Source organism: Corapipo altera, unplaced genomic scaffold (genome assembly GCF_003945725.1).
Source record: "Corapipo altera isolate COAL_440 unplaced genomic scaffold, ASM394572v1 47, whole genome shotgun sequence".
In the NCBI taxonomy this organism is placed as follows: Eukaryota; Metazoa; Chordata; class Aves; order Passeriformes; family Pipridae; genus Corapipo; species Corapipo altera.
The window spans coordinates 6611659-6638608 of record NW_020884897.1 but is presented as its reverse complement, the minus strand read 5'-3'; the positions used below and the strand labels follow the sequence as shown (position 1 = coordinate 6638608).

Sequence of the window (26950 nt, the reverse complement as noted above, 5' to 3'; positions counted from 1 at the left end):
TCTAGCCATATATGCTAATTTATTAATTTTTGATTTTATCTACTGTACAGTCTTAATAAAGACCTTGATTAATAGGACATGGTTCTTAATTTTTCCACAGATTTAATAATTGCTTTTCCTTTATTGTGCCACACCTATCATGCTCCTACTGTTATGTGAGTTGGTATTAAGCCAACTCCTTAATTATATAAGTGTAGTTTGTTTCTGCAGTTGGATGTGACAATAGGCAACAAATAATACAGTGAATTATATCTTCCATTCCTATTTTTCATTCCTTTCTCATCCTTGCTTTTCTGCTCACTCAACTTTTAACATAATTCAGTTTTATTCGGTGGCTTCTCTGACACTTAAAACAGAGAGCAAAGAATAAAACTTTCCATCTTCAAGATTCTGAAATTTTCAATCCAGCCAACCTTGAATCAAAAGTTGAGTTTTATTTAATCTGTAGATGCTCTAAGGCCAATTTGTCTGAAAACAAAGAATAAATATTTATTAATCTACCGATTCCATGCATTTTTAGCCTGTTATGTGAGATTGAAATATTAGTGGCAAAATTATATTTCACTTTAAGAGTTTCTGATATCAAACACAATCTTATTCATAGACAACAGGAGAAAGTCTGAGGGATGGAAGCTGGTCCTCTGGATCAGTCAGAAGCGACTTAAGAGTATTGAGGCAACTATACAAGCATTTTATTGCCAGAAGCAATAATCAGACTAACTGATGTGCAAAACCTGTTAATTCTTGTATAAAATCTATTGACAAGCCTGACAGAAAGAGACAGAAGTCAAGATTTCAGCAAAGGCAGTTAAAGACTGAAAACATTTTCCACTTGGCTTCTGTTATGAAATTGCTCATGCAGATTTGGCAAGTACTGTCCCATTTCAACCACCTGGTATAGCCATTTATTATTCAAAGCAAAATATAACAAGAGAGAACTGTTGCAAGAAACACCCTAATGACCATGTTCTACACCAAAGACATGTTCCAGGAATGTTTCTCCTATTAAACATTATCTCGCTAAATACTTGGAGGTGCTCAAAAGATGTGATTCTGCACATTAAAAATACATGTTTGGGCTTTCTCACACAACTGCTTGTGCTCAGCTCTAAACAACTCTCATGATTACTTCCTATTTCTGATATGCTCAAATCCTGCGCTGTGAAAAACTCAATTCAGAACACATAATTTTTGGTAATGATCAATAAAATACCAGAAAAAGCCCAAGGAATGCAGTTCCTTCTTCTGTCCTGGAAGACAATAAAACAAAACAAATACAAAAGAAACCCACTACAATAACTGTAATAACAGCAGAAACGTTTCTTACCCACAATTATTTTATTTTTCAGACTCTCTACCTACTCTTCATATTGGTTAAATTGACTCAGTTTTCTGCCCAGACTATTAACTGCTACTTTCTAAGGAAACAAGGCTAGACACAGAACACTACTGGTAGTGAGCATTCCATAAAATGAAAACTTATTTTCCTACAAACCAACCACTTTCTCATGAATTGTGTATTACAGCTATGTAAGAAAAGGAAGCAATAAAAGCAGATTACATTTAAAGAAACCAACAAATAAAAAAACCCAAACAAAACTCCCACACCACTGTATATTGGGTTTTTTCCCTTCTATTCCCCCCTACACACTGAAGGATTAAAGGTAAGAATTACAACACTCTCGAGCACATGGTGTAATTCTTGGGGTGTCCTGGGTAGAGCCAGGAGTTGGACTCTATGATCCCAATGGGTCCCTTCCAGCTCAGCATATTCTACATTAAAAATAATGTATATTATGTGTTATAATAGCCATGTTTAACAGATACTTATCTGGGTCAGCGTTATGTCTCGTTCCTTCCATTTGCATTTATTATTTGTAGTTCCAGATGCAAATCTTAAAGAAACTATACCAATAACTTTTTGATTAATTATAAGGTCACACAATATAACCAAGTTCTTTGACACAGTTACAATGCAGCTAAGTACTCTTGAACCGTTTTCCAGTTATTTCACAAATATCTCTCATATTAGATATCAATCCCTTCTGCTTATTTTGGAAAGCTAAATTACATAAAAAAATCCTCCCCTCTATGAAAAGCATATTTATCTAGGTTAAATGTAAAAATATAAAAGGGTATCATAATAAGTTTTCATAGTCTCTTCATGCATCATCAGTGGATGGGGAAAGCATCCCACAGAAGGAAATTCAGGACAGAAGCCTAACTTAGGTTCTCTAAACCCCCTTCTGAATGCACAGCAAAACCAGTTATTTAACTATTAAGCCCAAAGTCAGGTGGTGTGGCAAAGAAACACCAGACACTAAAATTAAACTATCCTTTGAATTACAGTTGACAGCTTAATTTGTCTAAATTCACTGCACATGTAACTCAAAAAGGCCAGAGAAATTTAGTAAAAGAATTAGGAAGAATCCCAGCATGTGTAGAATAAATAGGATCATATAGTGATATTCAAGCTCAATTTAACAGCTATTCACTCCAGTGTTTTCCAGTTGGTAAAGCAGGCTGGCCTAAGGACATTTTAGGTAAAACAGAGCTGAGCAGGGCTAATGGCTTAATCCCATGAATTCCAGCCAGCAATCCCCTCTCTCTCTGAAAAAACCAGGAGCAGCAGTAGGTGAACTATTTGTTCCTTTCCACAGAGGAATCGATGCCAAGTCTTCTGCTATTTGACACAACCTGAAGAGGTTTATCCTGAAACCCACACTGGGGGATGACTGCTTCTTTCTGACAGGAGGTAAAGAAGGGGGGGTTGGAAGGGAAAGCAGAGCAGCCAGGCTGTCTCCTGTCACTTCAGTAATTCACTTCCAGGGTTATCCTAGCAATTTTCCTAACTTCTACCAATGCCAGAAATACTCTAGCTCTCACGTTCTGAACTACAAGGAAAATTCCACAAAATATTTACTGTTGTAGAACTGCAGGATTCAGTACTCCTGAAAGAGAAGGGTAAATGCTAATAATGAGGGTTCCTCAAAAATCCTGCAGTTAACCACAGGCCCTTGTTACTAAATTAACAAAACCCTGCTATTTCCATTACTTCTGGTAACCTGACTCTGGTTTTGTTTAGCATGCTTTGGGATGCGTTTTTTGTGTTTGCAGTTTTAAATATATTAAAATGATTAGTCTTTGCACAGCAAAATTGATGATCAGCATTACAAAAGCTGTGTGTTTTCAGTATGGGGATTAAGCAACAACTCTTGAAGCAGTTTCCCTGAGAATGTTACAGGTGATCTGCACACACATACACACACAGAGTAAGATACAGCGATGAAGGAGGTGGGGAAGGGCCCCAGAGTTTTTGCCATGGCTCTCTGATCACTATAAACCCTCAAAATAAATTGGAAAAAGTGGAAACAAATGGAAGAAACAGCTGTAACACCAAGCAAGGTTAAGGACTGTATTTATTTATAAACTGGAACATAAGCCATTTAAGTGCTTGGACAACACACTGGAAAACAAAATAATCCTTTACAAAAAAAAAGTAATTACGTGTCCTTCAAGTCAGATTTGCACCTATAAGACAAGAGTGGCACTAAAAACACATACTTGGTATCTCAGCAAATGTTCCCAAAACACTGTACCAGCACAAACACTGCCATCCCACGTGAGCTGCCTCTATCAGTTCAGCAAGTCCCGTGAGGTGCCACAACAAATTACAGATGGCTTTCAGAACAAGTTTTCCAGTACAATCACTCCCATATTCCCCACTGCCTCCCAAGCTATCTGCTTCAGAGTCACTGTGAGCACCAAGGTGAAAAGTAATTTCTTCAACAGCCCAGCAACTAAACACAAAACAAGCTGGTGCTTGTAGAAACTCTGAACCAAACGGCTTTTCAACACCTCCAGGGTTCAGTGCTAACACAAGAAAGCTACTACAATTAAATTAATACACCTCAAGTAATAAAACAGATTCTTTATATGGTATTGAAAGTTTCATTTCCTTGCAGCCTTCCGTTACCTCTGTTTCTCTCCCTTGCTTCTTATAGATCTAAAAGAAAGGCCTAATACACTGAGCAGTTCAAACCTGGAACAAACAGGAGTTCATATTCACAGGACACTTCAGCATCCTGATATGTCCTGAAGGACGTATTTCCTAACATATATTCGTAGATACTATATCTGGGAGACAAGGAAAATTACTAGCAGCACACAGGCTGTGTCTTTTAAAGTCATACTAAACTAGCACAAAACAGGCCTTTCCAAAACGCTGCCAATGGCAGCAGCACTATAAGAAGAGCCACCACTACCCACACACACCATTTGAACCTCAGTAAAGCCCAAACTACACTGACAGATCCCACATGCACCCTTTCTGCTGTGCTAGAATTACAGTATAAAATGAATTCAAAATATTTAATGTTTTTTTACATTTTGCGAAGGCCTATAAACATACCTGTATTTCTCATTTAAACCATACAAAGATGCTACTTTGCTTAGGTTGTTTTAAAAAATATATTATATACTAAGTACATACATAAGACTGTAATTGAGAAAGTTGTCCCTCTGTTTTCCTTCTCATTACAGAATTCACTGGGACAGCATCTAGAAAATTAACAATCCTCCAATTTTTGCTATCAGCCTCAAAAAATGGTCATTTTACAGTTTTCGCAGCTGAGGATTCAGAATCCATCCCTCTGCAGCCCTGCAACACCACCAATATATTCTCACCTGGACATTCTCCCCAATTTCTATGGAAAATAATGGCTTTGGCAATGCAAAATAATGCTGTATTTGCAAAAGAAAAACTTTATCTAAAAGAGGCTCCAGAGCTCTGATATGAAACAGCAGCCCAGAAGCAAGTCCTGCAATTAAGAACTGAAGGATGCTGAGCCATTTCAAGCACAGCAGTTTCACTTTTCCATATGTCTTTCACTTCAACATCTATTAAATATGCTTCACTCACAGTGGCAGTGAGGCTTGTAAGAACAGCATTACTTTTCAAGAATTTGACTCACCAGTACAAAAAACTAGATAAAATTTGCCTAAGTGCTGTTATTTTTGCAGAGATGGAACAGGCATGCCACAATACAAAGTCACCCAGAAACCTCCTACTTAGCAGCAGCTTGCCATAACAAAATCCTCCGGGATAGGCATTATAAGCAGCTGCTCTGGAAGAGTGACAGAACAGTAGTCTGCTAGTAAGGGAACTGGGAAATCCTGCTTCTAGCCTGACACTCAGCCTCTGCAGCCCCAATTTGAGGAAAAGGGTTCAGCCTAGAAATTAAAAACTGATCATCATTAACTTCCAGAAGCATCCCGGCTTAACCACCCAAAGAACATGAAACAAAAATCTCTTGCTTTACCACTAGAGGTTACACAGTTTCCTTCCAAACACCTGGAATTACACTAGCATAGGTTTCTGTTGTATCTGGATGCAGAATCTACCCTGAACACAGCAAAAAATGTGTGCCAGAGGGAGGGACCATGTAGGTTTTCTTTGCTCAGCTGTTAGCAGAAAACTTGAAGCCTTCAGTCCTCTGCTAGAGGTTCATCTTCTAGAGCAGCCTAACTTCAGAATTATCTTCAAGTACTAGCATAATATTACTATATATCATAACACAGGCTTCAATATAGAGATGAAGTCAGCTCTGTAACCAAACTACTTTATTTTCACTGCACTTTAGTATCTTGTAATTTTTCCTGGATCACTGTGTTCACATTTATTTTCTACTTTCCAGCTCAAAAAGGACTTTAATTTTTCAAGGCTCAGTTTGGACTGTAACAGGACAGTAAAAACAATAAAAAAGTGGAAGGTATAAGGGGGTATTAGAGTTGCAGGAACATTTTAATGGCTTCTACTTCTGCGGGATCAACATCCAGAACCTCTGACAAAAGCCTGATATCCTGACACATATTTTTCACACTTTCGCAAAGCTTTTGACCACTTTTTAGAGTGAGGCAACTATAAGAACTTAGGTATAACATTCTGATTGCTTACTACTCACATTTACAACAGTGTTTTTATCTACTCTACTTCCTCATTCACAGGACCAGAATTCATTATGAATTCTTAGGACAGGAGAAGGCCCTTTTCCAGTATCACCTTCAATAGGTATTCACAACAATAACAATTATATTTTAAATACTGATGTCCAACTAAAGGTCAGGACAAGCAGACTGAAAAAAATTTTTTTTCAAAAAAATGAATAGCAAAACACTCTACACAAGCAAAACACCAAGAACTACATTTATACTGATAAAAGTCTTGCTCTCACATCAGATTAAAGACAATTAATGCAAGGTTTACAAAATAAAACATTTAATGACAGCTCTACATTAGCACATCTCCAAATTCCCACAAGCACTGCAATCATTACTGAAAGCAGAGATCCAGATTTTAAACATTTAAACTGCTGAAAAGTGTAGGATGACCCATAGCTCTGAGAACTCACCAAATTTTACAACTTGAAAAATCTGGCACAGTACTCCTTTTTGACATTGACTTTACCCTTTTATTCTTAGGAGTAATGTTATTTCTTCTTCTTCTCCAAATAAAGTCTTAATACCTTGAAATTCCAGCTTATGAGTTTTAAAATAAAATTATAAAGGCATTAGCATCTTATTTTCAATTTGTCACATTTCAAAAACATGCCCTCTTTTATACATTCAAGTCTCTATAACAAATTTCTTTTCAGTTCCCTTGAGAATCCAGGCATGTTCCCACCCCACTGCATGCCAGAGTGTCTTATTCTCTTCACAGTCAATAGAAGAAAAATTTCCCTCTCTGGACTGCTAAACACTGGCTTTCGAAATAGCTTATACAGCCAGTGTCACAGCACAACTGACTCTCCCTTGAACTGTCTACAGCTCTGAAAAGAAATGCTGGGCTCTGCACCAAATTGTCAGCCACCCTCGTTGCTATCTAGACTGAAACCCTGAAGGTTTCTTCACCTTTTACTCCACTGACCCAGTACCCGCTTTCCTCACCCTGCAGTCAGGAGCTCTGATTCACTGGGACTGAGGTTCCTTCAGCAGGGAGAGCTTACTCCTGTTAACACTCGCAGGATCACACAGCTCATCTCCCCACGGGAACCACACAGGCTTTCTGTGAGGCCTAAGATGGGCATCAACTTTCAGCAAAGGTAAGCATGCAACATAATCACCACCTTCTGCAAGACTCCTCTTTCTCAGGCAGATTAAATCTTCTTCTCTGTCTTTAGCACGAAAAATCTCCATGTACTGAAGCCCAATCTTTATACACAAGCCTTTTATTTTTTTAATGCAACCCACAACTCTCAACATATTTCAAATAAATCTGTGTGAACTGTGACAAGGTAAGTACTATTCACTTTTCATTGTTTTGGGAATGAGCAAAATGCAAATTTTTATTTGAAAATACAAAAGAGCAAAATGGAGAACTTAACTTTTTATTGATATCCAAGCTGAAATGCAGTATCAGGGCATGCAAATTCAAGTTGGGTTAACCTGCATCCTAAGAAGTCAAACAAGTCTGTAGAATACAATCATTAGTTAGCACTTACATGCTTATTACATAGTACTTACACCAAAAAAACTCTTTTTTTGACTGAATCTGACTCCCAACACCAGTGACGTGTGTAACTTCCACATACTGCACTGCAACCAGTACTATCTAGCCAAAGCTTATTCTTACTATTAAAAGCTTTTTTAAACATAATCAGAAATCATGCAAGATATAATAGGCATTTTAAAATTCCCCTGTATCATTTCCAGCTGAAACACTAGAAACTCAGTATATAAAACCCAGAGAGTATAAAGAGTACAGATCGATGGTCTGGCAGTTTTGTTGAACCTGTAAATACTCAGTGATTAACCATCTCTGAAACTATAAAACTCCACTGAGAAAGTAATAGAAAGTAATAGAAAGCTCAGCCATTACAAACATTCTAATAAAGTGAAACCATAAAGAGCAGCAATGTTTAAGTTGGGTCTCAGTTAACATAGTGACAACAAATGGTGAGGAGGAAAGCCCTCCTTAACCTGATAGCATCAGGTATTGGATGACAAGCTTACATGTGTAACTCTTTCTGGTTCTTCCCTTCAAGCATTTAACCAAATTCTTATACCAAGTTCTTATAGCTCAGTATTTCTAATAATCAGTACAGACTAAAATTTCTAAAGTTCATGAGATTTGTTCTCTATCCTCTCTAAAACAATTCTGTCCCCCTCAATGGACTGTATTTCAGCACAGAATACAGAACAGTGTTATTTGTTAGAAAAAAGATATGCAAAAAATATCACACATTTCACTGGCAACACATAACAGAAACTTCTGCAATGGGCGAGATCAAAGGTCCAGCTAACACAGCAATCAGAAGTCATGTCTAAGGAAAAATCAAAACCAAAATAGTAGTATGGACTTATCCTTCCCTGAATATCCTCTCAGCTTCTGCAAAGGATGGCTGTGACCCTCGGCAGCTACTGTCATACTCCTTCACCCCTTCTACTTCAAAAAATGCTCAGCCTCTCAAAAAAAACCAAAACAAACATTAAACCCCAAACAACTCTATTTTATAAATTCCCTTGTGCCAAGTAAGTTTGCTTAATGCAAAACTGGTGCTCTAGAGTTTTAGGACAGCCCTTATCCTCATGTAGGATCATGCCAAAAACACGAAACCAATGAAAAACGTAACTGGAAAATACTCTGACCACTGAATTCCAACCCCCTACAATTGCAGGCCTATTATCCTATTTCTGTTTATAAACTCCACCTTAAAACCATGGAGTTTGCTACCATTCCTCAGTACAGAGCAGGAAGGGCAGCTCTAGTGTGTTTTGCTAAGCTGGGTTGCTAAGGAAAGACACTGAAGAACTCCCTGCTAAATCAGATTTCTAAACTTAGGAATGCTACATCATATGTTTGAGTTATAAGGTGGAACCAAAAGCCAGGCTGCCTCCCAACTAAATTATTATTCTCATCCTTAAATATCAGTCTTACTCTATATGCTAACAAAAGATACTTTAGAGGAAAAAAGTCCTCAGCAAATGACAGAAGATAATGTTCAACATAGAAATCCCCCCCAAATCCCCACTCAGTAATATCACTTGGTTTTGAAGCAGAAACGGTAATTTCATTATGTATTGAAAAGATTTTATAAGCATGTTTTCAATCTGCTCCTACAGCCTGTAATTCTTGTATTCACACAAACCACGGATCTGTTTCGACAGCCTATCTTCCAGCTGGAATATGTGTCCCATGACTGAGCTTAGCACCTCTTATCCAAGAAGCTATTTTAGAAAAAGCAGAGTAAGTGTACTTAAATCAAATCCTGCAGAAGGAAAGGACACTACTGAAACTGCATCCTCTGAGGAAAACATGTGTCTATGTGCTGTTGGGCTGGCACACACGGCATCTGTACAGAGTAACAGCCAGCAAGCTGCACATCTCCCACACTTGCAGTGTCTCCCAAGAACTGCACCATAATTTTCATCAGAAAGTGAATTCAACACCAAAACACACCATTCACAGCACTACAAGATTTATGATCATCCACAAACAGATGAACAGTGTCTGCCAGACACATCACAGTGTCTGCCAGGCATATTAAAGTCCACACGTAGGAAAGAGGAAGATGAAGTGGAATTGAAGCAAATGAGTAAATGAGCACCCAAGGGCAGGTAGTACCTTTTCTTCAACACACTACTACATGTAGTAATATTTTAGCTAAAACACACCTAGATATTTGACAGTCCTGTTGATCCTTTGACTTGTGTACACAGCAACATTTGTTCAGTCACTTGTCCTTCCATGTATGTCTTTACAAACCAACAAAGTCAGGGGGAAAGAAACAATGCTAACATGTAGTAAATCTGGAGTTTAAAATCAACATTTTACCCTTTTTTAAAAAATAAATAAATTAACAACCAGGTTTCAAGAAGATGACATCCTTTAAGAAGTCGGTAGTAAATGCAAAAATACTAAATAAAAATTAAAAGTTCTGTCAGCTTGCAATACTCCTCTTCACCCTACCAAAATTCCTTCAGGCCCTGGTTCCAGGAAACATCCCCCAAGATTCCAGCTTCCTGCAGACACAGACACTTTCTCTCATGTTGTGACTGCAAACCACTGATACTGTCTTTTGAAATAGTTGTCTTGCAATGCTCTGCATCAAAACATTCTTGAGACTCTGTTAAAGAGCTCTTCCTTTGTAACAACCAGAGAAAGTAAGTGATCATAAAAATTGCAAAATCCCTTTCTAAACTAAGCTATTTTTTAAAACAACACTGGAAACTAAATCTGCCTTTCCCTGTGTTTTGTGAAGTTTAACATTTGGCCGTATCTGTTTTAAATGATACTCCATTTTAATTTCTCTGCTTCTAATGTCATTTCACTTATTTTATTTGCATAAGTTTAGAGAGGAGTTCCTATATTTTTTGAAAGAATATACTCTAGTTTTTACAGAAGCAGTTGCAAAGCCAGCCCTTCAGTGGAAGCACAGACTGTGGACAAACTACTATCTTGAGTATATACCAAAGATTTTCAGTAACACCATCAACTCACTTCCAGACACCATGTCCAATCAAGTGTGCAGCTGCTGACCTAAAGAACAAAAAAAATGTTCCAGCATTAGACTACTGGAATTGTTGGGTGTTTGATAGACAGGATAGAGAGGTAGCAAGAGTGAAGAAAGAAGAGTTGGATACATTATTCCTCTCATAAATGCAGCACAGAACTGTCTCTTCTTCTCTCATATTACTGATTGTCATTAATGTTGAAGATAACTCAAGCATTTGGGGATCTCTTGAATATTGTTTGCCCCTAGCTCAGCCATTACAAACATGTTGTATTCCTTCATTTCCCCATTCAGCATCCAAACTAGCCATCATAAATCAATACCACTTTCATGAATGACAGCAATAGTCAGTCACTTTATAAACATACTACCTACAATTGAATCATAACATTAAGAACTTTATAGATTGTTTCCTACTGGTACTTAAGCTCACAATTCCTGCATTTTAATCTGCACTTAATGTCCCACTTTGGATACTTGCACAGTCCATAGCTGGGACTGTGATAATCAGATCATACTCACTAGATCTGGCTACAGTTTAAGGCAATGGGAAGATTATTTTTACATCTCAGCAACCCTTTTTACCTACTTATGGCTTAACGTATGTATGTATGTATTGCATAATAGGAATGTCAAAGGTTTCCAGTTTTTAAGATTCAAATATTATTAATCAGTAGGCAATTGCAACTACTGCATTACTCTTCTCTAATTTTCAAAATTCTGTCTTTAACATGTCCAAGAATAAGTGAGTCACTCTACACCTGCTTTATCATCAATAAAGAGAAATAAGGATCTCTGGACAGATATATCTGACATTTTGAAAATTCTCTTATGATCAGATACAGTCCTCTGGAGATGCCTGCACTGATCAAAAAGACAAACTCCAATGAATTTGGATCTATATGTTTAAATTTAGGTTCAGCAAGTTCTAGCTCTAAGTGGAGACCAAACACCTAGTGCCTAAACCCAAATGGAATATTAATTATGTGAGAGAAAAGAAACTTCTATCAGTTATAAGACAACCATGTGAACTGCCAGCAGCCACATAGTCAGTCAGCTGCCTACAATCTAGCTTCAAGAAATCTTGCCCATGGCAATGCCACTTTATTTGACTGCTCCTAAGCAGAGCCTCTCTTAGCCTGCATTTCTCTGGAAGGAGAAGTTAATGCCTGTGCTCATGCAGGGAGTAATATGTGCAGCTAAGTCACTGTCAGCTCTCAAACTCTCAGCAGATTTTACAGCAGATGCTAATCATTTTTTTGGAAGTTCTACAACAGAATATTTACTACACACATTAATTAAAAACTAACAGCTGTGGCCCAAATTATTCCTTGCTAAATCGAAGCATGCAAAAAGTAGCAGTGAAGTTATGACCTCATTACTGTAGGTTCTTACCATACAGAGAAAAGAGACCTTCTGCAAAGAGTTCCACTCACCCCTTCCCATTCACCGAAGGCAGGTGGCAGAGAGAGACCTGCATCTCTGAAACGAGGTGCCCAAGTTCAGTATCTAAATTTCAGTTTGCTACAACAAACTTCATTGTGTGCTAATTGGCAATAGATTCTTTTACAGCTTTTACTGTTGACTGTGTTGTTTTAGGCCTGAATCCCAGCCCTGTACAGCTAACAGATATTTTCAGCAGTCTAAGATCTGTATGCAGCTCTTAATCACATGTAATAGCTTTCTTGCAAAAGACATCACTTGAGTTTAGAAGAATGCAGTGATGACAGTTAAAATGAAATCAACCCCTTGAGTAAAATGCCACAGTTATTTTCAGAGATCTGCATAAATAGCAGCTAATCTGCAACTGTAGTTTTCCAGTTGAAAAAGTATTTTCAAGAATTTGATAAAGGTTTTTCCATGTACAACTAGCCTCTGAAAAGAAAAAAACCCCAACATTTTATTCCTTTTCAACATCAAAGGCATGTTGAAGTCAAATCCACCGTTCCTGTTGCCATATGTGATTTACTGCATCTGATACACCCCTGACTGCTTAACATGTTTGAGAAATCTTTAGGACACAAAATAGTCAAGCTTAGCATTAAATTTTCAAACTAAATCATAGAATCAACTGGGTTGGAAGGGACCTCTGAGATCATAAGTCCAACCCTTGATCCACTAAATAAATGCAAGATTTCTATTTTAACTAAACAGATGAAGATTGTTTTGGGTTTGCATGGCAAGGTTTTGGTGGCAGGGAGGCTACAGGGGTGGCTTTTGTGGGAAGTTGCCAGAAGAGTGTCCGACAGAGCCAATGCCAGGCAGCTCCAAGAGGGACCCACTGCTGGCCCAGGCAGAGCCCATCGCTGACAGTGGCAGTGCCTCTGGGATAACATAAGAAGTGGCAAAAAAAAGAGTGCACAGAGGTTACTGTGGCCAAAGAAGAGGAGAGTAAGAATACATGAGAGAAACAAGTCTGCAGTTGTTTCTTCTGACCAAGGTCAGCAAAGAAGGAGTGGAAGGAGGTGCTCCAGCTGCCAGAGCTGAGATTCCCCTACAGCCCATGGAGGACCCCACACTAGAGCAGATGGATGCCCAAAGGAGGCTGTGACCCCATGGGAAACTTACACTGCAGCAGGGTCCTGGCAGGACCTGTGGCCCTGTGGAGAGAGAAGCCCATGCTGGAGCAGGTTTAATGGTAGGACTTGTGATGCTGTGGAAGGGACCCGCGTTGGAGCAGTTTGTGAAGAACTGTAGCCCATGGGAAGGACTCATGTTGGAGAACTGTCCAGCTGACAGAGAGGTTTGGTGGGCACCTGGCATCCAGTCAGAGTCAAACCACCACAATCAAAATTAACTTGTAAACTATGTTGGGAAAAAATAAAAGTTCTTTGAGATATGTATTTCAATGTCTCATCCCTCAGCATTCTCTTTTATTGCCTTGAGGTCACATAGTTACTTTCTTTTAAAACAGTGACATCTCAAATCCCTTGTTGTTGACTAATCTGAACCGCACCAAACCAGAGTTTTTTCCATTTTACTTAGTCAGCAGGAGATCTTAACGGAACAACTTTACTTATACACTGCTTTCTCCACTGGAATATGACAGACAGGAATGCTATTTCCATGTGGCTGGCAATTCAAACAACCACAGCAGCAGAAAGCAGAGCTGGGGTTCATCACTTTGCTGGAAAAGGAAACTAGAACAAATTAAAACCCACAAGACGACTGGGGTTAACAAAAAGAAAAACCATTTCCCCAAGCACTGCAAGTCTGCAGCAAGAAAGTGAATGACCTTGTAAGTTTTTACAGGTTACAACTAAACTAGAAGCTTGCGTGTTACATGGGAATCAAGAATCAGAACTTTATAGCAAAGGAAATTCCAAAGTGATTTGTCAGAGCTTAAAATGCGTTAATTTAGGAACACTGATGAACTAATCTCTCTCTGGCAAGTGGATACATTTCCACTGCTTTACAACAAATTGAAGCTTAAATGATACTCTACAGTTTATCAGCTTGCTCCCTGAGGACACAGATGCAAATCAATGTTATTTCAGTCAAGGACAAACACTTTAAAGCAATCATAAGTAAAATCTACAATCACTTCTATCCCTTCAGCGGAGTTCACTTTAGTGACACACCTTTAGCACAAATACCTCCACTTCTCGCCCTAAAAAAGTTTTACAAAATATCTGCCAGATATTCTACACCCCAAACACCAAACTCACTTGAGGTGAAGATTAAAGTTTAGATGTTTCCCAGCTGAGCCAATACGGACTGTCTCCCAGTATCCCATCAACTTTTCCTATTCCTGTTTCCTAGGTAAATGTTTGAACATCATCAAAAATTGTCCATTAGGCCTCAACAGTTAGGCCTCAAACAAGAACTGCTAACTACAATTGTCTACCACTCCTGCATCATATCCAGAACAACACTGTGCAGACCCTCTCCCCAAACCCAAGAGATTTAAGCACCAGCAAAACAAAACAAAACAAAATAAACAACAACAAATAAAAACCAAAAACCAAAACAAATTTTAAAAAAGGAAAAATACCTAATTTCAGGTATGTGCACTTGTACTTCCATTGAAAGCTCTGTTAGATTTATTGTTATGGTGTTACTAGTACAACAGACTTCCTTACTAGCTGTGCTGGAAAATGAGAAAGTTCAGTAAAAAGGAAGCAGGTAAACCAATGTGTGTGCTGGAAACAAATCAGTAAACCCTGAAGTATTGTTTAAAAGAACACTTCTGTAGTTCCTTATCTCTCAAATAGAAAAAGAAAGTCTATATTCCCATATAAGAAAATCATTTGTAAAGTGACTCCCAAACTAGCTCTATTTTCAGGCTGTTGCTATGTCTCTGTGTGTAATGATCCCTCTAAAGAGCTTAGAAGATCAAACTTCATTAGGACTTTTTTGGTGAATCAAAGTAACAAGTGAACAGATAGGTAACATTTTGGTTATTCACTTGACCTCATGAAAGATAGGGCCCATATGGGAAAGAAACTTCAACCACAATTACAAACTTTCAAAACACAAAGGAACCGAGAAACAACTTTTGGCAAATATTTTCTGTTATCAGACATCTGTGTCAAGATCTGGAAAAAAAAATAAGCACATATTATATGCAACTTTTTAAAAAGTTTTATACGTAGCCAAATTTAGTAGAAAATTAATTCCCATTACAAAGACTTAAGTGAACACGACAGAAGTAAGAAAAGTGATTTTATCAAGTCAACATGGACAATTTAGGTACATTCATGTCAATACAGTACTTATAAGTAACACATCCTAAAAGAGAAAAAAGAAACACAAAAATTTTCAAAAGCCCAAATATTTTCCCTAAAATATAAACCAATATACAGATTATCATGAACAAATAGAGAACAAGAAATTACTGTAATTTACACTAACTTATCAATCACCATTGAATATTCTTATAACACATACAAGTCAGATGACTGAACACTGGTATTTTATTCCCTCCATGAAACACTCTCTTATCATTTCCTGGCTGCCATTTGATATTTAACTGGCAGAGGGTGGGTGGGTGGAAAAGTGTTCTTTTTCTAGTTCAAGTATTTTAGGAGAAAGTCATTGGGTAAGGAACACCGCATTTTTAAATATAAATTTAGTCTGCAGCATAAAATTTATTACTAGACTAAGACAAGTTCCTAGCCACACATACAAGAGAATTTAGCATTCTAGTTCAACAATTAACAAGATGAATCAACAGCCTGGGGGAGGAAGGAAGTCTTGCATCAAAACAAATTACAAGTTTTCAAAATTCTGGACCAGCAAGCTTACTGCACTATGAAAAATTAACAAATTAAGACATTTCCTCATTTGAGGTATCATACATTCATTACATTAACAGTCTGCTTGAAACATGCAGACAGCTCAAACATGCTAACTACCAACAAGTCCTGAGAGTTTGCCCTATAAGCCTGCACAAAAACTCAGAGATCAGAGCATGTCTTCTAATACCCTGCAGAAAAATGCCGCAAGAGTTCTTGTTGAGTATTTTAATATAAAGTTGTAAACTTATTCACTAGTTTACAGAATATGCAAAATATGTCATGTGAAGAAGAGCACCTGAGAAAGCACAGATGCAGAGTTTTTGTCCTATCAAGCTATGCAGATCTGCAATAAGGCACAAAGAACCACGTAGTACAAAGAAGCAATAATAGTGCTTAACTACAAAGCCAACTGGGAGCTTCCTGAGCTGTGAAGTTCCCTTTCAGTTCTCCCTGCAATGTTTTCCTCCCCACAATCCATTTTTTTTAGTAATCTATTTCAAAAAAAGATCCCTTACAAACTTTAAGAGCAGAAGTGTGGGTCATAACACTGCATAATTAATTCAAATCGGAACAATCAAGGTTTTACAGCCACTTTCGTGCTTCAACGTATCCTGTGTTTACTTTTAAAAATGAAACAGGAAGACACATTCACTTGCTTTCTTCCCACCTTCCTGCTAAGGTTGGTAGTGACAGAATAGAAGGCAATGGATAGTTACTACATTTAATTTTACATTTAGTGCTGCATCTTTCAAAATTTTCCCAAAGGAGACTATTCCAGTCGGTTTGGATAATTCACGTGAGCCAGTATCTAACTAAAGGAATGCAAACAAAGGTCATGAAAACAATAATGCAAAAGTCTGTACCAGACTCTCTCAATTAAAGTTTTCAGGCAGATAGAAGTAAAAAGTTACGGAATTTGCACTGCAAATATTAATCTCTCAGGTGAAAGTGCTGCAACTGAACTAAAGTAAACTCGCCCCATGCTGCTATATGATAAGGACAGCCAAATGACAATGCAAGGCTTGTCTGTCATATGACAGTTATTTTCAGCCAAGTAAAACTAGTTTAGTATTTCTAGTATAGTAACAACTTCTTGGTACATCATCCCAAACTGCTCCAGTTGAAAACCACTAGTCTTGTCTCAGATTTTCAGCTCCTAAGGAGAATGGATAGTTGTATCAGGGTGTAGCAGACAAAACTTTGTGCAATGAGGCATTATAAGGGAATGCTTGTCTTTCAAAGGTTGTTTATATAACACGAGCTTAATTTCAAAAACTGTGTGTTTTAGCAATTTTCTGCACTGAATTTTAATATTAGCTATTTAGTTGAGAGGCATCTGAATGACTTAAGAAGTCTCACTGTCTCCCATAAAACACCTCTCTAAAGACAGCCTTTTTTTTTTCATTTTTTTTTTGTTAGTACATTTAACATTTAAGCAAATAATGCTATTCTATGCAGAAAAGATGTCTTATCATTTGTAAGCCACAACTGGAGACTGAAAGTTAATTTAAATGATGGCTTTAAACAAAAAGAAAAATGACAGAATAATGCAGGTTGGAAGGAACTCATCCAATCCAACAACACTAAAAACAGGGCCAACTTTTAAGCTGTATCAAAACACTGAGAATTTATATGCTTGATGATTAGATATGTTAACAGGTCTGTTGGAACACTATAAAAGAAGTTAGATATGCAATTTTACATTATAAACAGCTCAAGTTCATACTTTGGTTCCCCACAAAGACACCTCAGCACCATTATTTGCCACCTCTTTCTAAGAAGGGCCTCTTTATGCAGCCCATTGTTCCATCTCAGTTTAAACCTGACCACAGCTTCCACCACCTCCCTTTTGCAGGCACTGGCACTTGTGTGGTCACACAGTAAACTCATGAGATTGATCCAGCTGAACCCCAAACTTGGCAGAAAACTTAGAATTACTTGGCCAAGTAAATTCTAATGCTGGCACAAGGGGGTATTGGGAAAGTGCAACTGGATGCAGAACACCCTTTTTGTCGGGACTGCACATTTACTTCATTTTGAAACTGCAGAATCAGTCCCTTCACTAACCCCCTGAATCTCTCTGCAACAAGAATACATGAATGCAGAGGAAAGCCTACAAACAAAATTTAAATTCTCAGGAATAAAGAACCATCAGTAGGAAAAGCTTTAAAATTCTCACTGCTCCTCTAACTTTTAACCATATCACAGGAAGGACAGAGAGGGAACAAAACCAAACCAAACAGAAAAGAAAAAAAGGGCCGCAGTTTTTAAGCTGCAAAGAAAAAAAGAACTCCACCAATCTAACAAAGACTGGTACACAAAGTTGGTAAAAGCTATTGGGAATAAAAAACTAGAAGTAGGTTGGGGATTGGGGTATTGGGATCAAATGAGTGTGCAAGAAGGCTGAGAAGTACCTCTTCTCCTCCCTCTCCCAGGCACGATATCAATGGGATTCAAGAGGAGATGGGACACAGCTTCTCAGCTGAGCCCTGACATTAAGATGGGGAATGTACAGGACTATATCAAGGAACAAAGGATCAAGTAGTATCTTGAAAAGCTGAGGTAAGTGGAACAGACTTAGCAAGGCCAGCTAGCTGGTTTAAAACATACCCCAAAGCCAGGAAAGGATGCAGGACTCTGGAACCTCACTTTTGTAATGCGAATTCCTTATAAAGGAAGTTAAATATGGACTAATTCTAGTCAAGGTAGAAGAAACCCACTATCAGTTACTTCACTAGCTGATGGGGCAAGTCTGTACAACCTCACTTTCCAGGCCTGACAATCCATTATTGGCAGCTAAGAAAAGTCACAAAACCTACACTAAAAACATAATAAAAGGAACTTCTGAGAAATCAAAACGCAGAGAAAGTTGCACGTGCCAGAAAAAAAAATTAAGTTGATTATTTTTAAAAAAATACACATACATCATTAATTATGCTATCATCTTTTCCTACTTCCCCCACCAGAACTTTAGTCTTGTTCAGTGAGAAGTCAAGGCCTCCTCAAAAAAGCTGTTAAGACTGTCTAAGAAACGCAAGTGTAGTCCAATTCTTTCTTGTTTTTTGTTACAAAACGAGAAAAGCATGTAGTGCACAGCAGATGGGACCAAAGAGGGGTCCTGGGTCAGTTCATGCCATCTTGGACAAATTACAAACTCTGTCAAACACATAAATCTGGCATCTGGCTTCTACCATTTCACACACGGTCACTTTCAGCAAATTCTTGATTTAATTCCTCCTTCTTATTTCTCATCCAACAGTTTCTTTCCAGATTCACAGAACTCTCTCCTCATTCAACTGAAACAAAACTTACCCAGAAATATCAAAGTGCCGCATGAATCAAAAGTTATACAAATGACAAAATGCCAGACCTCTCTAAATAGTTCAGTTTCATAATGTACTGAATTCAAACAGTTGTTTAAAATAAAAATGCTCTCCCCTCTTCTTATCAAAATCCTGTTTCCCCACTGTTCTTGTTCACATTTAATTCTATGTTGAACACTCCAGCTCTGTACATCCTTTATTTTCATTAGGTGTTCACAAACACCAGCCAAAGATAAGAATTTAACTTTCTTCTTTGAAGTGGTGCAGTATTTACCCTGAATATGCAAAAGCAGCTCTACTCATACTACATTTGAAATTCTGCTGACCTTTCAACCCTGCTACATAAACCTTGGAAGTTGGCCCCTGCCTGACCACAGAAAAGCTCCAAAGCTGCTGATGGGGTGTCCATTCTAAACTTCCTTAGGAAAGGGTAGTATTGGACTTTTATTGCCCAAGAATAAGGAAAAGCAAAGAGAAAGATAAGACACCGCAGCTCAAAGAAACTCTGTATCGAAACTAGTGATGTCTCCTACCAAATCTATTGTTTCTGTAATCCGCCCAGAAGAATTATATTCTTTTATTGACTTCCTTTTAACTACATATTGAAACATACTAAAGCAATGGCACAGGTTAATTCACAATCATTAACTGCTGCTTTCAAAATCTGATGTACTACTGTAAGGTTCTGATGAACCAGTTTCACACACTACAGAGGATATTTAAAAATTAACATTCTTTTAAAACTTGGTATTGTTTTAAAAACAGTTTCCACAAACCCACACCCCAGATTCAGTACAGGCATATGGTCAGCATAAAATTGTTGCTAAGCTCAAAAGAAGTTATGCTGAAGGCAATTTTAGCAACTAGAGAACTAGTGAATGATTTGATAAATGGGAGATAAATAATTTGGTTTATATTGAAGTTTAAGTCAAAGAATTTTATCTTACCAGAAACAAAATGCTGCCTCTTTTTTCATTTTAAAGAACAAGAACAGGACACCAAAGAATTGTTTTGAACACTTCAAATTTATAGAACAGGCTTACATTACATTAAACTACAATGAAAATATTTTCACAATAACCCTGATTTTTTTTTTCCCCCTCCATAAAAATTCGGTCTTTACAGACTAGATCTTTATGACTTCCACATTTTCAAATACAGTAAAACTGGGGCCAGGCCTTATATGCAAAATTCAGGTATGGAAAAAACACTAACAAACTAAAATGCAAAATTAAAAAGTACCAAAAAAAACCCAAAAAAACCAAAACAACAACAGAAACCTAAAAATACTTGTACACATCTTCCTCAGTTATTCAGAAAATCTGCACATTTAAAGAACACATTTGCAGTAGTCCCAAAACTCAGTAATAATTTTTATGTAACAATAGTTTGTACATACATATTTAGAATATGTACATACATATTTAGAAGGCCTGTGGCACCTACAAACAGTTCAAGAGGCATAATAATACTTTCAGTGTCATATTTTTCCTTAGTAGTTTGATATCATGTTCATAAGCATCAATTCAACATGTGGCTTTTGACCAGAAATATTCTGGAAATGGATCTTTATATATGAGTCACATAGTGGCTCTTACCACAGTACAACGTGAGAGAAGGTGTTATGGGACAGCCACCATCTCAGCACAGTTTTAACACACTCATTTTGAAAACTCTGAGAAATGGGGAGATATGATCCATTGTCCAGCATGCCTTTTTTTCCTCTGGTTCTCCATTCCCAGAGCCATCACTCACATGTCTCCTAACTATGGGATACTCTTAGGAAGTCACCCAGTTTACCTTAACTACAGTAAGTAACACTGAACCAAATTAAACTTCTTCCTTTAAAAACAAAACCTAACCACAAACACACACACCACCCACAATACACACATGTACGTATTCATACACTGTGAATCACCTAGAACAGAAGGCAGTGTAAAATGGAAAATAATCAGGCAGAAGGAAGACACAGACTTCGGTTGTTAAGCACTCACAAGTTATTATTCTGTTCTTACTCACACCTCCTCATACTTCCCAGATGCAGGCTGGCAGCCCAGAGCACACGTCTGCTCCCCATCAAAACTGATTAGATCCTGCTTGGCATTAAATAACTGTACCTGGGAGTAATTTTTCTTATAAATCACCCCTTGGCAAATTCAATCTAACAAGCTCAACAAATGGTTGGAGAAAGGATCAGAAGAATGAATCCCAATGCCTCAGTGTCTTCATATTTCAGTATGCTGTACAAAAACCCAACCCACAGTTCCTACAGCTACAGCAATAGCATTGTTAACCAAAGGTATAATTATAAGTTAAGAGGAACATCTTTTTGTTCTATGGCAAATAAAAACACACATTGTATTACAGAAGTCCACTTGTTTATCAGGTTTACTGAGTACATACTTAATGTCCATCAGCAGGGATTCTTTGGAGATTCCTGTCCTGAACTAAGATCCAGTTAGTAAGTTTGATTCTAAATCATTCAGAAATCTTCATATCAAATACACATAAGAGCACAATCACCTCAACCCTCTCTGCCAATGTCACTCAGTACAGGTGTGATCCCACAGTTAGAGCCAACTAACCATTTTTCTTCCACAAACACTGGCTCTGCCTTCCCAATGCCCATAAAAAACAGTTTTTGTTGCTCTAACCATAAAATTGGAGCATCTGTCAGGAAGCTCATGGAGCGGTTTGGTGAGAGGGAGGAAAGTATGTATCCATATTTTATTCTAACACAAGTCTAAATACAAATAATTTTACAGTTATAAATCCCAACTTCCTTCTTCACACATGCTTTCTGAAGTCTGCTTTTAGTCAGAATAGTTTCCCATCCCTTAAACACTCGCAGTTTGTTCAATATTCAACACAACACTCAACTAAGAAACATCCAACTACCACTGAAGTCATACTTTACTTGGCATCACCAAAACAAAAACACTCAACTAAACATGGGGTGATAATTATTGTATTGATTATATAGTTATATATCAGCATCAAGTAAAAAGGGTCCATGCTGACATCACCTCCTCCCTCGAGGGGCAGCGGTGGGACAGCAGTTCAGTGATAACCCACAATACTCACGGTCTGCAAGAATTTCATACAGCTTCCCAAAAGAAGGAAGACTCAGCAAATTTCTTAACAATAGGACTCTATATCAGTTAAGTTAAAAAGATGAGCAGACACCTATTTAGGTTTAGGCAGGCTTTTTCCTTTTTCTTAGGTGGAAGAAGAAAAAAAACAAGCGGGGGAAAAAACTAAAAACACTCCAGTCTAGAGCAGAAACTTAAGCAAATCTGTAGGGCCCAAAATGCCACAGCAGACTTGCAATGAATGTTTTAATATGGCAGTACTTTTACTACAATCATGTACACTATTTCAGTTCCTGTATAATACATGCTTAGGGATATGAAGAAAATTGTCTAAATCTGTTTTCAGAATCAATTTTTTAAAAATACTAAGATTTGTTCCTATTTTGGTCGCCTGCTGATTGCTGACAGACTGCACACAGATACAGCTCCTGGTACCAGGCCAAATTTACATTTAATCTGCAGAAAACAAATTCAGCACAGCTTTTTATCTGCATGTTAAAGAAAACAGGAGTCAAAGTTTCACTAACCCGAAAACATGTCAAACATGATATGTTGGCACGTGATAAAAGTCACATTAAGCAACCAAAACCCCTCAAATGGCAAAATTAGCTTAACTTTTTTGGTTGTTCTGAGAAAGAACAAAGTAAATTTGCTATATCACTTAGATTATGAAATTTCGTTACTGTCTTAAAAAGCAACATGATACCTGGCCTTTAAAAATTTAAAGCCCTGGTTTCCTATCTTCAACTGTGTAAGCAGCAGTACTTAAACTGCCACTGTTCTTATATGTTTGCATCTAAATTACATACATTTCAGTATAAAATGCATCTAGTGTGTTAAAATGCTGCTAAGAAAAGGAGAAATGTCTTCAGGTAAAGATTTTTTCATGTCTTAAATTCAGAGACCACTCTGACCTCCAATTTTTTCTTGTTTTAAGTTCAGCTGCCTAGTTTTAAATTATTTAGAAAAGTACCCACCTCTGCTCCCTCCCACCCCATATAATCCATGACATCTTCCAAACATACAGCAGAGTTTTAACTACGTTAGCAAGTCTATGAGTACAGATCTTATTTTTTAAGACAGTAATTGCAATATCTTTTTGCATGTACATTTTTTTTAGATAATTCAGTGTTGACATTTTAAAATACATAACTTGTACTCGTGTTGAATTAATTCATTTTACATGCAGAGTACAGAATATTCCTACTGTATAACCACCTGGTTATGGAAGAAATAGATCTAATTTCGGAAACTAATAATTAACATTACAAACTCTAGTGTGATAGCACAACAGTATCACTTTCAACTGAGCATATTGCCAGCAGAAAAAAAAAAAAATTCTCCTGAAATCATCACTCTCTTAAAAATAAATAACTCAATGCAGTATTACTGAGTACTTAACATGAACCACTAAAGCAGCAGCCAATCCCAAGGTAGGTGTGGTGGGGAGGAAATCACACATGAAGCTAAAGCTCTTTTCCAATCAAGGACTCAGAAAGATATCACATGTCAAATAAATGTTTGAGATGTCACAAACTTTTATTGAAAAATGGTTTGCTACATCTCAGTTTCTGTCTCAGAAGAGTAAAATAAGTTTCCAATATTTAAAACACAGCACTGTCCTACTCAAGTAATTTAAAGTTTATTTCCCTGACCAGAAACCAAGGGAACGTACTTCAGTGTGGAGTTTGCATTAAGATGGATAAAGTAGATACCTATTAAACAGATGTAATGCTCCATATACCATCCATTAGCTCTTACTGGAAATATGAAATCCATGAATCTCCAAGACAACACACTATTGCAGAAGGAAGAAAACCAGCAGTTTTTCAAGACATATTACAGCAAAAAGCAGCAAAAAGAATCATATAAACCTTAATGGCTCTGACAGCAGACATTGAAGACTACTTTTGATTTAAGTGGGCCTTCAGTTTTCAGAACTCTTCCTTTTCCAGATTGCATTTAATCTGGAAGCTACATTTATTTGGAAGCGTGATACTTCCAGAATATAGCATATGTGTCAGCAGAAAGAAAAGAACCATGATCTTTAAAATTTAAAAAGATGAATAAAGAGGAAGGAAAAAATAACAAAAAACACCCTATACCCAAAACCAACAAACAATGATTTACAATATCTCTGCACCTGGTGTGTGAGAAGTTCACACTTTTGGGGAAACCCTGCATATTGATCAGCTGCTTCCTCATAATGCCACAGTGTATGCAGGCGCTTGCAGCCAGCACTCATTCCTCTCTATCATTTTTTTTTGCCTCTGCCTTCAGTCAAGAGGCCCCTTTCTCAATGTTTAGTTATTTGGACAACTCAACAGAGGAATTAATTGCAATTTTATCAAAGGTAACAAATTGCACCTTAAAATAAAACTTATGCACAGCACTAAGCTTGAATGTTTATGGCTTAGTTACCAGCAGATAGTTACTATATACAGCCCTCCACAACAAATCTAGCTACAGCTAATTCATTTTAAATGCATCAAGTCAGAACACTTCCACGATATTGCTGTGTGATTACAGGGAAGGAAACCAAAGACAACACAGAGCTAACATAAGAGCTTTTAACTAGATTGTTTGAGACGCACATCTCCAAGTGGTAAAACAGTTTAGTCTCTCTTGCACACTATCCTCATTTTTATCATGATCTTCCAATAAAACTTTGGTGAAAGATATGACAAGCAGGAGTAAAACACTCCCATATGACACCTACCCACTATATTCTATTCCATAACTTCCTCAGTAGAGGTAGGACAGGTCACATCAGGTATTGCAATATGATAGCATGAAAACAGCTACCTGGATTTTTATCATCTCAACAGTGCCCGATGCACAGTCACTGCGAAGAACAGTCCCTGGCAGAGAGGTGGATGGTTACAGCTGAGGAGCAGAAAGTACTCAACGAAGCATAGAAAGAATTGACAGAAACCCTCACGGTTTCGCTAAGGAAGCTATAAGAGCAGCAAGCTCCACACAGCACATCCCAGGGTCAGTGCAGGGCATACGGAGGCCTGGATGCTCATAGGCACTGGTGGGTGGCTGTCAGCCCTACCCAAAACACTGTTAATCCTCCAAAAGAAGAATCACAAAAAAAAGGAGTTCAACTTTGAAGACCGATTTCAACTAAAAAAAAAAATAAAAAACTGTAGTTCTGAAGACTTATTATAAATCCTGAAACTTTCAGAGGAAGATTCAGAGAAAGCCTTTTAAAAACCCCACCACATCAATGCACAAATAAAGCCATCGCAGTCCCTGCACCTCAGTCCTCGTGTCACAGCCCTGAAACCTTTCAGAAACACCACCTCATTTCTATGTCACTCCCCATTAGGTAACGCTTTACTGAAAGCCCTGACAGCGTTAAGAACCCAGTTCTGCCTCTCATCTCAACTTTGCAAGAAACGGCCCGAGCCGCGACATCCGAGCGCTGTACAGAGACCTCGCCACAGCCAAGCCGTGCGCGTCACTTGGCACTTGAGGGGAGAGAAACGCAAACCCTGCGGTAAAGTTTATTTCTGCGAGGGAAACCCCGGCCGTGGCAGGCTCGGGCTGTCACCGCCCGGCAGCGCCGCGGGGGTGACGGAGCGGGGACAGGGACAGGCCACCCCGGCGGAGGGAAGGAGGGAGGGAAGGGACACTGCCCGCCCGCTCCCGCCGCTGGACGCCGAGTCTCGGGAGAGGCTGGCGAACCGGGGCGAGCAGCCGTGGGGCGCGGGAGATGCCATGTCCTCACCCCCTCGCTCCCTCCCTCCCCGCCAGGCCGGCTCTGGGGCTCCGGCCTCCGGCCTGTGGCGCAGCCCGGGGAGGGGGCACCGCCGCGGGGAGGGAGCAGGGCCCAGCCCGGCGGGTGCTCCCGGCAGCGCCGAGGGGTGTTGGCCACTCACCCACGCAGGCAGATCCGCGGAGGAGACGCTGAGCCGCACCGCCTCCTCCTCGTCCTCCAGGAAGGCGAGCGCCCGGCCCAAGCGGGAGCTCTTGCCACCGCGGTGCCTGCGGATCCAGAAGAGCCCGCACAGGGCGATGAGCACCCAGCTGAAGCTCAGCCCCAGGTAGCCCAGCATGTACACGGGGAAGATCAGCACGAAGCTCCTCGCGAACTGCGACACCAAGCCCGTCACGTCCACGCTCAGCAGCGGCGGCGGCTCCTGCACGGGGTCCGCAGCAGCCGCTTTCTCCGCGGGGGGATCCGCGGCGGACCCCGCGCCGGGGGGCTGCTTAGCGGCGGCCCCGCTCATGCTCCCGCAGCGGCGGCTCCTACTGCTGGTGCCGCTCCTCCCGCCGCTCCTCCTCCTCCTCCCGGGGCGCTGGCTGCCAGCGGGCAGGGGGCAGGGCGGCGGCGGCGCCTTCTCGCATCCCGCGCCCGGCCCCGCTCACCGCGCTCCGGCACCGCCCGCCGCCGCTTCCGGGCTCTGCCGGCCCGGCCCCGACCGCCGCCGCCGCCGCCGTCGGGAGGAGGCGGCCCGGCCCCGGCCGCCGCTATTGGCGCCGCACGAACGCCTCTGCCCCGCCGCCTCCCCCGCCCCGGGCGGCTGCGGCTCCCTCCCGGCCCGCTCATCCCTCCCTCCAGGCCTGCCCTGGGAAGCGCGGGTTCGCGGGACACCGGTCAGGCTCAGACCCCTCCGCCCAGGGGCTGCGCGGCCTCCGGGAATGCGAAGAGGGGGGCGCGAGGAAACGGGCTCCTGCTGGGTGGCGGGAGCAGGAGCAGCGAGCCAAGGAGTGTGTATGTGTGTATGTGTGTGTGTGTGTGTGTGTGTGTGTGTGTGTGTGTGTGTGTGTGT

General features: G+C 39.5%; 1 protein-coding gene across 3 annotated transcripts in view; it reads right to left on the bottom strand.

Moving 5' to 3' along the window:
* ESYT2 (extended synaptotagmin 2) overlaps positions 1-26478 on the bottom strand; it is a 78577-nt gene extending 52099 nt beyond the window's left edge. For 2 of the 3 annotated variants that reach the window (XM_027648439.1, XM_027648440.1), the window contains exon 1: positions 26057-26478. In XM_027648439.1, coding sequence (XP_027504240.1) covers positions 26057-26407 — 351 coding nt within the window. In that variant the 5' untranslated portion in view covers positions 26408-26478. The remainder of the gene's footprint in view (positions 1-26056) is intronic. The other variant, XM_027648441.1, reaches the window with a different exon arrangement.
* Between the last annotated feature and the right edge of the window lie 472 nt (positions 26479-26950).